The sequence below is a fragment of the Uranotaenia lowii genome, chromosome 2 (assembly GCF_029784155.1).
Source record: "Uranotaenia lowii strain MFRU-FL chromosome 2, ASM2978415v1, whole genome shotgun sequence".
In the NCBI taxonomy this organism is placed as follows: Eukaryota; Metazoa; Arthropoda; class Insecta; order Diptera; family Culicidae; genus Uranotaenia; species Uranotaenia lowii.
The window spans coordinates 258415964-258429642 of record NC_073692.1 but is presented as its reverse complement, the minus strand read 5'-3'; the positions used below and the strand labels follow the sequence as shown (position 1 = coordinate 258429642).

Sequence of the window (13679 nt, the reverse complement as noted above, 5' to 3'; positions counted from 1 at the left end):
TTTTGTTGCTGAGACTATCAGCAACATACCATATTAGTGCTTCGGTGATGCAATGCAATTTTTTGAACAAAGTTTTTCTTCAAAGTTAAATATGTTGAAAAATGCAAAAAATTGACATGTACTTACTTAAGTGGAAATTTCGGGAAATTCTGAGTACTACGTTTTGTTGCTGGGACTACCAGCAACATACCATATTAGTGCTTCGGTGATGCAATGCAATTTTTTGAACAAAGTTTTTCTTCAAAGTTAAATATGTTGAAAAATGCAAAAATTGACATGTACTTACTTAAGTGGAAATTCCGGGAAATTCCAAGCAAAGCGGGAAATTCTGAGTACTACGTTTTGTTGCTAAGACTATCAACAACATACGGTATCAGTGCTTCGGTGATGCAATGCAATTTTTTGAACAAAGTTTTTCTTCAAAGCTAAATATGTTGAAAAATGCAAAAATTGATATGTACTTACTTAAGTGGAAATTTCGGGAAATTCCAAGCAAAGCGGGAAATTCTGAGTACTACGTTTTGTTGCTGGGACTATCAACAACATACGGTATCAGTGCTTCGGTGATGCAATGCAATTTTTTGAACAAAGTTTTTCTTCAAAGTTAAATATGTTGAAAAATGCAAAAATTGACATGTACTTATTTAAGTGGAAATTCCGGGAAATTCCAAGCAAAGCGGGAAATTCTGAGTACTACGTTTTGTTGCTGGGACTACCAGCAACAAACCATATTAGTGCTTCGGTGATGCAATGCAATTTTTTGAACAAAGTTTTTCTTCAAAGTTAAATATGTTGAAAAATGCAAAAATTGACATGTACTTACTTAAGTGGAAATTCCGGGAAATTCCAAGCAAAGCGGGAAATTCTGAGTACTACGTTTTGTTGCTGGGACTACCAGCAACATACCATATTAGTGCTTCGGTGATGCAATGCAATTTTTTGAACAAAGTTTTTCTTCAAAGTTAAATATGTTGAAAAATGCAAAAATTGACATGTACTTACTTAAGTGGAAATTCCGGGAAATTCCAAGCAAAGCGGGAAATTCTGAGTACTACGTTTTGTTGCTGGGACTACCAGCAACATACCATATTAGTGCTTCGGTGATGAAATGCAATTTTTTGAACAAAGTTTTTCTTCAAAGTTAAATATGTTGAAAAATGCAAAAATTGATATGTACTTACTTAAGTGGAAATTCCGGGAAATTCCAAGCAAAGCGGGAAATTCTGAGTACTACGTTTTGTTGCTGGGACTACCAGCAACATACCATATTAGTGCTTCGGTGATGCAATGCAATTTTTTGAACAAAGTTTTTCTTCAAAGTTAAATATGTTGAAAAATGCAAAAATTGACATGTACTTACTTAAGTGGAAATTCCGGGAAATTCCAAGCAAAGCGGGAAATTCTGAGTACAACGTTTTGTTGCTGGGACTATCAACAACATACGGTATCAGTGCTTCGGTGATGCAATGCAATTTTTTGAACAAAGTTTTTCTTTAAATTTCAGTTTGTATATTTAAAAAAAAAAACAGTTTTCATTGAAATTTCAAGAGGTACCAAGTTTTTTTTTGTGTTGCCTTGTTTTTCAGTTGATGTCCAACTTTGTCTGGTTTAGTAAACAGTCTATGATATACTTTTCAGCTTAATTTATGTTTTAAAACTACTTTTTTGAAATTATAACAACCGCCAGTTTAAAAAAAATTCACCCGAGAGTTCATCATGTTCATTCTTGCATGCAAGTTTATGCCACGCCGTGCTGCCAAATCCGGAAAAATGAGTGAGTTTTTGCGCGCTCTCTACTTGCGCATTTAACACAGGTCACCCAACCCAGCAGCAGGAGGAACTGCCGTCTCGCCGCGTGGTTTGTTGATTGATTGTGCTGATGCTGATGATTCTTTGCGTAGTAAATGTTTTGATTTTAAAATAGAGAAAGATTATTTTTCCAAATTGAAAAAAGGTTCTTGAATGTTTTTAGATATTTTATCATTGAAATTCTTCAGTGATACATTTGTTTTGAATGTTATCATGATTCTTTTCTTTTATTTCAAGCAGTGTCTACTGCAGGAGACACAAAATCTATGATTCAAGTAACAAATATTCTGAAATTTTAATCAGAAACTTTTATCAGAAATCGGAATTTGAATCGGAATCTGAAATTTGAATCTGAAATTTGAATATGAAATCTGAATCTGAAATCGAAATCTGAATCTGAAATCTGAATCTGAAATCTGAATCTGAAATCTGAATCTGAAATCTGAATCTGAAATCTGAATCCGAAATCTGAATCTGAAATCTGAATCTGAAATCTGAATCTAAAATCTGAATCTGAAATCTGAATCTGAAATCTGAATCTGAAATCTGAAATCTGAAATCTGAATCTGAAATCTGAATCTGAAATCTGAATCTGAAATCTGAATCTGAAATCTGAATCTGAAATCTGAATCTGAAATCTGAATCTGAAATCTGAATCTGAAATCTGAATCTGAAATCTGAATCTGAAATCTGAATCTGAAATCTGAATCTGAAATCTGAATCTGAAATCTGAATCTGAAATCTGAATCTGAAATCTGAATCTGAAATCTGAATCTGAAATCTGAATCTGAAATCTGAATCTGAAATCTGAATCTGAAATCTGAATCTGAAATCTGAATCTGAATTCTGAATCTGAAATCTGAATCTGAAATCTGAATCTGAAATCTGAATCTGAAATCTGAATCTGAAATCTGAATCTGAAATCTGAATCTGAAATCTGAATCTGAACTCTGAATCTGAAATCTGAATCTGAGATCTGAATCTGAATTTGAAATCTGAATCTAAAATCGGATCTTGAAATTTAAATCTGTTATCTGAAGCTGAAATCTGCAATCTGAAATTTGTAATCTGAATCTGAAATCATGGACGTGAACTTTAGAAATGTTGCCCATCCATTAAAATAATATATCAAAAAAGAATCAAGCAATTCCTACAACAATAAAGCATTTATTTCGTTATCAGCATCAGCACAATCAATCAACAAACCACGCGGCGAGACGGCAGTTCCTCCTGCTGCTGGGTTGGTGAGACAAAAAGAGAGCTACAGGATTTGTTTCTCCCGCAGCTACGTGAGGGGTGCGAGATTTGTACACCAACCTGTTGAAAACGTGGACCAAACTGGTTGAAATCTGGCAGCTTTCAGTAAATTCGAAAAACGTTGCTACAAATTTTCAAAACACCACACAAAATGTATGTCAATCGAAAGAGGAGATTCTAATGAATCTCTAGGTATATAAAAAGGGACCAATTTGAGTTCAAATTTTAGTGAAATCCCGCTAACAAAATCGCGTAAACCCACCGACACGAGGGGGAGTTTGAAAAATGACAAAAAAGATGTGAGTTTCATTACCATATACTGAACAACTGAGATTTTTGAGGAACCAACTATGTTCTACGAAAATAATAATAAAGTTAACAAAAAAAAACTAAAATTTGAACTTAGAGAATTGATCCATTGGTAACCGAGATACAGCAATGCAAAGCCAAAATTGGGTGACTTTTTTGAAGTAAGAATTTTTTCTACCGGAAGTTCCGGGATAGCGGCCAAAACTTCCTTTGGACCACCAAAAATTTTTACATCCATGGATAGCGTTATTCTTGACAATTCTAAATATTATAAAATCAGCGCAATATTTGGAACCTGTCTCAAGTTATAGGCATTCTAAAAAGAGCTCTTTTTCGGGACTTTTTTCATTCGGAATCAGCTACTGGTGATTTCGTAAAATATTTCGACTTTATTTTTCAATATTGAGAAACTAGAATAAATTATCTATACAATGAATTAAAATTCATCGAAATCGGTCAATATTTGCGGCCAGGGGAACTTACGCAAACTCTCGGGTCATATAGACCCGAACAGCCTAATTACGGATTTTTTTGAGGGAGCACTTCCGGTGGTCACAGGAAGTTGCCTGGTACTACAGATTGTGTATTTCGTGATTCCACAGGGAGGTTTTTAAAATCAAATTTTTGCGATTTTTTCTCGAAGAGTTATGATGATTTGAATGTGCGCTTCGGGTCATATTGACCCGAACGACTTTGGAAGGTTAAATTGAATTTTAGAGTACAATGAATTTTCCTCGTTTATTCTTTTAACTGCAATCTTATATGCAACATAATTTAGAAATTAATTATACGTGATTTTTCATGTAGACTATGATTTTGTAGCATCACATCGATTCTAAGTACCGTAAAACGGGGTAACATTGATCATCAGGGTAGCTTTGATCAACATGAAATGTTTCTACATAACCATCAATAAATAAGTCTGAAGTTAAAATATCTTAAAACTTTTTTCTACGTTTTCAAACTTTTTCCTTAGTAAATATTTAGTTTTCGTGTAGTTTTTGTTGAATTTTGAGGTAAATTTTTGATATTCAAAAAATAAGGACATTTTCCAAGAGTAAGCCAGTCTAGGACAAAAAGCTAGAAACCCTATCAAATGGTAGGGTTGGATTGAAAAAAAATAAAGGGGAATTGCACGAGGGCCTAGAGAAATCAATGAATGCAAAATTTAATTTTTTGTTGTTAAAATTTTATAATGGAAAAACTATGATCTTCCTTGAATTTCAGACACGAGCTTTGTCTAAAAATTTATCGGAATTTTCTTCATCTTCGCTATCCTTTGATAGTCTTCGTCCTGCAGGGGACATACATATGTGGATCCCATTTTAGATCCAGCTATTTGTATCAATTTTGGTGGAAGCGTTGCTAGCGGTGCAAAAGTGTTCATCGATTCACTATCTGCTGGGAGCGATATACTTGAACTGGATAAGCTGTGTGAAGCAGACGATATATTCCTCACTGGAGGGCTGGGCAACAAGCAGCATAATTTTTTGTTGCCATACTCCTATGCTGTTTTAATGTACGTTCTAATACATTTTAGAATGATCGTATGTAAGTAACAGTTTTTACTTACCAAAGTAGAGGCGGTTAACATACGTAAATTTCTGGTCTTTCTAAAGCGATGAAACCGATCGGAAGCAAAGTTCATGTTGTTTTCCTCTTAAAGTAGTACAGAGTTGAAAAAGTCAAAATTCCATCTAATGAGGAACCAGAATGATTGTTGTGTGAGTATACAATCAACCATAATTCTCTAGGATTTTTCACAAAATCGTGGATCCGTAATTTTTATAGTAGTCAAACTCAATGACAAAGGATAGGGACAACAATTTTCTCATTTGAAACCCGCGCGAGAGAAAAAATGAGCGAAATCATTTAATAATTTACAAACATATTTATGGCGAACTTCTTATCAAATCCGGCTTAACCGATTTCAGACGATTGTTTTCATCTCAAATATAAAATTTTCTGAGCATTATGAGAATGTTGTTCTTCTCTAAATATTACGAAAAACAATCTTTTTTCCTTGATTATTTGAATTTTAGAAAGTTATTCATTCGTTCGTGCTTAGCCGGGTGGATTTCTGCTGTGGCTGTTGTATTCCGGAATAAAGAAATTCATATTACAGTTGACTTTTAGAGTATTGATTTATAGTATGACTTGAGCAAAAATACGCAAACTACAGTTCAAAACCCCATCCCCAATCAAAAACAAATCAAACGTGAACTTGTTGACTAGATTTGGCCATCGAGCCAATGTTTATCAAACACGACAACCTACAGTAGGCGTAGTTTCCGGAAAACTCATGAGAGGTCGAATGAAAAATTTAGCCTGCCATCTTAATAGTCTCCAAGATCCGGAAAATTAGGGACTTGAACGATCTTCAGAAGTAACTGCAACTGAGCTCTAAAAGAACTATGGCCTTTTTGATGTCGGATTCCATTTTACTGTCCTCTTCGGTCATCGAACCTCCAGCCAAGCGCTGCTAACAACTCCTCAACTTCAGTAAACTGTAATAAAATAATTATATACACACCCAATATTATAAATATACCATATCAAAGACAGAATGATTGTTTCAGCAATAAAAATAACTTAAGTAAGAAAGGTGGTCTTAAATTACTTCAATGGAAATCCGGGGCATGAACAACTTAGAAAAATTCGACATCCTTAAACATTTCCTTGATCGTTACCATAGCCAAGTTGATGTTGTAGTAATAAGCGAGACTTGGGTAAATAGGGAGACTCAGAAATCTTCAAAATTCAAGGATATGATTGCTTTTTTTTCTTGTCTGTTACCTCACATCTACGTATCCTTGAGTCGTGTGATATGCTCGTAACAAATAACGTTGTAACACGTCCATCGAGTGGAAACATTCTAGACCACGTAGTTTGTTCGGAAAGTCTCCTTTCGTCGGTCACAAACGAAACAATTCCTACCGATGCAAGTGATCATTCAGTAGTTATCACTAAACTGTTTTTAAACCAGCCACGCTCTATTCAAACACTCAATAAACAAATAATTAATCAGCATCAATTGAATACGGAACTAGGAGTTGCCCTCCTAAGTATTCCTCCAGTAACGGATGCCAACGGAAAAATAATGTATATTATTGAAAAATACAACGAAATAAAAAACAGAGCCACCAGAACGATAACCATTGAAGCCAAGGTGAAGGCGCATTGTCCCTGGATGTCCGTAGATGTTTGGCAACTTATGTCAACCAAGGATAAGTTGCTAAAAATGTCAACCAAGGATAAGTTGCAAGTAGGCGAAACCCCACAGATCAACGGTTAAGAGACCTACTGAAACAGGCCTCCAAGAAACTCAACGAAAAAAAGAGACAATGCAAAAAATATTACTTCAAACTTTTGCAGACTGCTATTACGATAAAGGTTTGGAAAGTCCTAAACGAAATCTTAGGTAGAAATCACAAAAGCTCAAACAACACCTCTCTATTGGTAGACGGAAGAACCATAAATGATCCCTTGCAAGCAGTGGACTGCCTTAACGATTTTTTCTGCAACATCGGACACAACTTGGCTTCGGATTAGCGACAAGGGCATTTGTAAATTTGGCACGTTAAGGTCTCACTTTTCATCGTTATTCATGAGGCCAGCAACCGTAGAAGAAATTGTCATGTTGATCAACAATCTCAACACAAATAAGGCGCCAGGGCCAAACAATATACCAGCTTCTGCAATAAAAACCCAGCATCTAGCCTTCGCACAGATCCTCAAGGATGTCTTCAACGAAATCATAGAGACTGGAGCTTATCCGGAAACTCTCAAGATAGCACGAGTCACGCCGATCTTCAAATCAGGTGACAAATCCAACCCATCCAACTACCGGCCTATCTCAACCCTGTCTACGATGAACAAAATACTGGAACAGCTGATTTCAAGTAGACAAACGAACTTCCTAGCAACTCAAAACATATTAACCAACAGACAGTCCGGGTTTAGGAAAGGATGCGACACACTCACCGCGACCGGAAAACTTTTGGAAGATTACTGTGATCTCGACAACCGACGCTACTCTGGTGCACTTTTCTGGACCTCAAGAAAGCTTCGATACCATCAATCATGAGCTACTGCTAAAAAAAGTAGAAATAAACGGGGTACGGGGACCTGCCCTACATTTGCTGGAAAACTACCTCTCAAACCGTCAACAATTTGTTTATTGGTGTGGCACTAACAGCAGCAACAAAATGCTTACCATTGGGGTTCCGCAAGGAAGCAACCTAGGGCCTCTTATGTTTCTGGTGTTCATAAAAGACCTCTCAAAATTACAACTCCAAGGGACACCTCGCCTGTTTGCCGACGACACCCTGATCTCCTACAGCAGCCCCGATCCCATCCAAATAGCCCATTGGATGAATAGCGACCTGTTGCTCCTAAACGAGTATTTCATCTGTAATCTGCTTTCTCTGAACACAACAAAAACAACATACATGTTGTTGAACTACGGATGTCGACCGATTCCTGAATTGCCATGTATAAGCATCACTAACACTGAAATCCATCGTGTCAAAGACTTCAAATATCTGGACCTAGTACTGGACGAAAACCTAACATGGAGTGCACACATTGAGCAACTAAAAAAAAGTTAGCTCCAGTTTGCGGTGCCCTCTAAAAAGTCTCGTCCTTCGTTCCGACTGCGTGGTTGAAGAAGTTGTACTTTGCCCTCTTCCATTCGAGGCTGCAATACCTGGTCTCACTATGGGGAAACGCAGCCAGAAGTCGTCTGAGAGAACTTCAATGCATTGAAAGCGGTCCATAGGAGGCCCTACCTTCGTTGCTATACAACGACATCGAGGACTCAGTTCTACCCATTCGTGGACTTCGGGAGTTCCAGAGCATAACGTTCATACATAGACATACTGACGTGCCCAGAAACACTCCACAATACCGTACTGCAACGGGTGGCATTGGAACGTGCATCGCGACAGACCAATCTCATCCGGCTACCCAGAGTCAATACCGAATTTGGCAAAAGGAAGCTGAGCTACTTCTGCAGCACGGTGTACAACGGACTTCCAGAAAATTTGTAGCAAACCTCGACAATCCATCGCTTCAAAATACAACTGAACTCATCCTGCAAGCAACCGCACCTCCACTAAATCAAGTCAATTGCCACGCTGTTACACCTGTATATTGCTTCTTATCTATCACCTCTCCGCCTAGACCACCACCGCCTCACCACCCCACCGCCTCACCATACCACCATCTCAACATACCAACGCCTCATCACACCATCGCCTCAACATACCGCCGCTATCACAACTTCGCTTAAGCATTTATCGAGTTAAAAATGTGCTGCACAATTCTTTCTACTATTAACTCAAATTTTATAAACCTAAATGAATAACATTAACAACAATGTGTTCCTTTTAAAGAGCATCTATTTGCTCGCTGGGAACACCCTCTCAAAAACCCACTATTGATTTGTATATAACATACTAAACGCTTATTTAACCATAGAGAACAGTTATAATATGTGAATTACATCATTGTTTCGTGTTCACACACTCAAATAATCTATTGCCTAATTGAATGAAACTTGCAAAAGTAAATAAAAACGTTTAAAAATGCATTTTAAAATTTTTTGCCGAAAGCTAAAAACCAGTCACTGTAGGGACATAATGAGAACTCTCCTGGAGCAGTATACGCACCATTAATTGGGGCACGATGAGCATTTTCTGCCTTAGAATCTATCAGCGAATTCAACTCGATGAAGTCAACTGCATTATAGAGCTACAACTTGCCTAGTTTACATATAACCGCCAATTGGAAGGGTGTCAGATAGGTAATCCGAAGACTCGAGTGCGATTCCTGGTCGAGGCGATTTTTTTTTCATTTACCATTCATGATCTCATAGACACCTTACCAATAGGCTAAATTGTCATATGGAACAAGTCAAGCTGTAGCTCTATAATTTAGTTATCTTCATCGAGTTGAATTCGCTGCTAGATTTTACGGCAGAAAACGCTCGTCGTGCCCCGATTAATGGTGCTTCTACTGCCCCAGGGGGTCATCATTAGGTATGCCCCGATTGTATACCGATTGGCATAAAGCCGTTTGGCATAACGCCGTTTGGCATAAAAGTCGTTTGGCATAAAGCCGTTTGGCATAATGGCCGTTTGGCATAATAGTCGTTTGGCATAATGGTCATTCGGCATAATGGCCGTTTGGCATAACGGTCATTTGGCATAAAAATATAAAAACTCAATTATGGACGACGTTTTTGACAAATCTGTGCCCATGGTTCGACCTCCGCTTAGACCTCCTTGGACTAATTCTCGTTTAAAACGACTGAAACAGCTGCGCTCGAAATTGCTTCGAGCATTTACTAATTCTAGATGCCCATTCATTAAATCTAAACTTAATGATGCTACCAGAAAATATTCGTCGGAACCCTAAAAAGTTTTGGAATTTTTTTAAATCCAAAAGGAAGGAATCTGGCCTACCTGCGGAGGTACATTTAGATAACAGAATTGCAAAATCATCTGCTGACAAATGTAACCTTTTTGCAAAGCATTTCTCCAGTATATTTTCAAGTCAATCGCCAACAGAAGAACAAATTAGCGCAGCCGTGACACGATTGCCTACCGATGTGTTGAATCTCGACGTGTTTGCTGTTAGTGAGGATATGGTTTTCGAGGCTATCAAAAACTTAAAGTACTCTACCTCAGCCGGGCAGGATGGAATACCTGCGTGCGTGTTGAAAAAGTGTTGCACTATACTGACCCTGACATATATTTTTAATCAGTCCTTACAACAACATCGGTTCCCTGCCACCTGGAAAAGATCTTTCATGAGCCCAGTCTTCAAAAAGGGTGATAAGCAAGAGGTTCGCAATTATCGTGGTGTCACATCACTAGCTGCCTGCTCGAAGGTCCTAGAGAGGATTGTCAACGATGTTATGTTTTCAGCCTGCAGGAACTGGATTTCGGACAATCAACACGGTTTTTTTCCGAAACGTTCGGTAACATCTAATCTGGCAGTGTTCACATCATTTTGCATATCTAACATGGATTGTGGCAAACAAGTCGACGCAATTTACACGGACATCACTGCGGCGTTTGACTCAGTTAATCACTTAATTTTACTTTTAAAGCTAGAACGCCTGGGATTATCTGAGAGATTTTGTGCGTGGATCAGAAGTTATTTAACAAATCGTCGTCTTGCTGTTAAAGTCGGAACATCTGAATCTTCAGATTTCATTCCGACTTCAGGAGTACCGCAAGGAAGTAATTTGGGCCCTTTATTGTTCACCCTGTTCTGCAATGATATTAATATGCTGCTTTTTGGATGCGGAGTACTTATGTACGCGGATGATTTGAAAATTTTTCTGAACGTTAACAGTTTGGCAGATTGTCAGATACTACAGCAATTCCTCGATACAGTAGTGAACTGGTGTGCTGTCAACCTACTGGCCTTAAGCGTTTCTAAGTGCTGTATCATAACATTTGGACGCAAGAAACTTCCATTTTTGTACGACTATTATATCCAGGGCGAACTTCTACATCGTGTTAATCAAATAAAGGACCTTGGCGTTGTTTTGGATAGTCATATGACATTCAAGGAACACTACTCTGTTACACTTGAAAAGGCCAATCGAATGCTGGGGTTTGTCATACGTCTGAGTAAAGAATTTACAGATCCTGTTTGTCTACGAGCTCTGTATTGCTGCCTGGTTCGTTCAATATTAGAATCTGCAAATCTGGTGTGGTGGCCATTCGAAACTACATGGGTGGCGCGTTTTGAAGCGGTTCAACGAAAATTCGTACGTTATGCTCTGCGTGATCTACCGTGGGATAATCCTCGAAATCTGCCACCTTATGCACAACGCTGCGCTTTGCTTGGCCTCCATACGCTGTCGAATCGCCATGATATTAGCCAATCACTGTTTGTGGCGAAAATTCTCAAAAACGAAATCGATTGCTCTTGGATACTTTCGCGCTGTCATATTTATGCTCCAGAAAGAACCCTGCGAAATCGTGACTGGCTATCACTGGAATCAAGAAATACGCGCTATGGTAGCAATGACCCCCTGCGTTCTGCAAAAGTAAGCTTCTTACGCAATTATGCTCTCTTTGACTTTAATGTCTCAACTGCAACCTTTAAACGCTTGATCGAATCCAGCATAAGTGACCAATTAAGAACTAATTAATAAGAAAACTTTGAATGTATGTCAAGATAGACCTAGATTAAGTAAACCATTAAGACATTTACGTCAGATGGTTTTTTATAAACAATAAACAACAATAAACAACAATGCCAAATGACCATTATGCCAAATGACTTTATGCCAAACGACTTTTATGCCAAACGGCGTTATGCCAAACGGCTTTATGCCAAATGACTTTAGGCCAAACGGCGTAGGACCGTATGCCCCTGTATGACTGTTTTCAGCTTTCGGCAAAAAAAAAATATATTGCTTTTTATAACGTTTTTCTTACTTTTTCAAGTTCCAGCCAGTTAGGAAATAGACTTTTTCAGTGTCTGAGCACGAAACAATGATGTAACTCACATATTATAGCTTTTTCCTATGGTTAAATATGTGTCCGTCCTCGTTAAATATGCACTTATCTCCCCTACAACCTATTTTTACAATAAACAATCATTTCGCCACTTGAAGTTTAAACATTTTGTTGTATTTCTTCAACAAACAATGATTTACACTCACCAAAAACACCTTGTTAGGTGTAATTGTATCTAATTTTCAGGGAATTCCGTTATGGATTTAGAAAGATCTATCTGTTGAAGCTTTTCTATACACAATTTCTTCAAAGATAGAATAATCACCTCAAATTTCGTTTTATTCACCATCATATTACACCCGATACAGACACTTATAATTTCCATTAAGCACAAAACTTACTTCAGAAGCCACATTTCTGCTACTCTTTTGGAAACAAATTCTCGATCTCACTAGAAAGCTCTTCTCTCAAACTGCTGCCGGTGGAAAAAAATCAAAAGATCTGCTCACATGTGCATTCGATTGTTGTTATCGAAAACTTTGCTGAATGGTTTTTTTTGTTTCGGTTCACTCGAGGAGATAGACGATTTTGGCTAGATTTCAACAGTATCAACCGGCGATTTAATGTCTATTGCAGTAGTTTTTTTTGCTTCGTTCATACAGTTAGGGTAAGTGAAGAGTTTTTTGATGGTCCTTGTTTTCATTGATCAATCAGGTAGGTACTTGGCGATTTTTCGAATCGCTTAATTTCAATGCCACGCGAACATCTTTTCGCTACGCTATACAAAACCGCAATGAATTAAAACGCTTTTCAACATTTTAGTTTTATACAACAGAACAACAACACAACGGATCGGTTCTGGCTTGTTCTTATTCCCGGCCCGGCATAATAATGATGAAGATGGGTCCCTGGATTCCCGAGTTGGTGGTTTGTTCTTGGTCTGGATCTTGACACCACCTAACCAGCCAAAGTTAAGATTTTCCTCCGCGTAGACCTTGCTCGATCTCTCCTCTCTCTCTTTATTTCTTCCATCCAACAGGGCAAGAGGCACACTGGTAATGACTAAGTTGTTGCTATTAGTGGCGTTACGTTCTTTCGCCAGGTCTCCTCATGTGAACCTGAACAAACCTCATCACATCAGGGTCCAGAATCGAGAATCCGGCCGGAGAGAATGGCCCAACACAGGTAATCAGTAGGACAGACGACGACGACGCGACGACGCAGTCTTCATGTGCGAAGAAGAAGGCTGGGCTGGCTGCCTTGCCGAAGCTGGCCCGGGACCCGGGAAAAAAGTCTTTAGCAACAAACAACGGTAGTGCTCTCGTGTCTAGAAGCAATGCGCGCGAAAGAGTTTCAAATCAAAGACTGATTTGTGGCGCGGTTCGCAATTTGAGCTTAGAACAAGAGCGAGCTTCCAAAGTGCAAAATAAAGAATCACCACCTCCCAAAAGTTGCCCTCGTCTCCTTGAACATAACCGTACCGTACCTACTCTCAAGAACTCAAGAACGACGCAAGAATGAAAAATTGTCGGCCGGTGAGGTGCGGTGTAGTGGTCATTCGCTCATCGGCTCGACATAATCCGGTTGGCCAATCGTCAGCTCTTCTAGATTAAGCAGCATAAGTTTGAAAAGCTAAGTAATCGTACGGAGAGTAAAAAACAACGACTAATTTGTACGGCGTGGACAGCTACTTTGGAACTGGCTCCATGTTTGATGGAATTAAGTATTTCGAACAAAACTTTGTTTATTTTCCAAAAATAATTGTAAAATAATAATAAAAACATTTCCTCGCACTAAATTTAAACATTTCAGTTCTCAGCA

The 13679-nt window shown here is 38.3% G+C and overlaps 1 protein-coding gene across 1 annotated transcript in view; it reads right to left on the bottom strand.

The window, feature by feature from the left end:
- The window catches only part of LOC129746563 (uncharacterized), a 46672-nt gene extending 33802 nt beyond the window's left edge, over positions 1-12870 (bottom strand). Inside the window, exon 1 of the mRNA XM_055740261.1 lies at positions 12260-12870. Within this exon, the coding sequence (XP_055596236.1) occupies positions 12260-12273 (14 nt within the window). The 5' untranslated portion in view covers positions 12274-12870. The remainder of the gene's footprint in view (positions 1-12259) is intronic.
- Between the last annotated feature and the right edge of the window lie 809 nt (positions 12871-13679).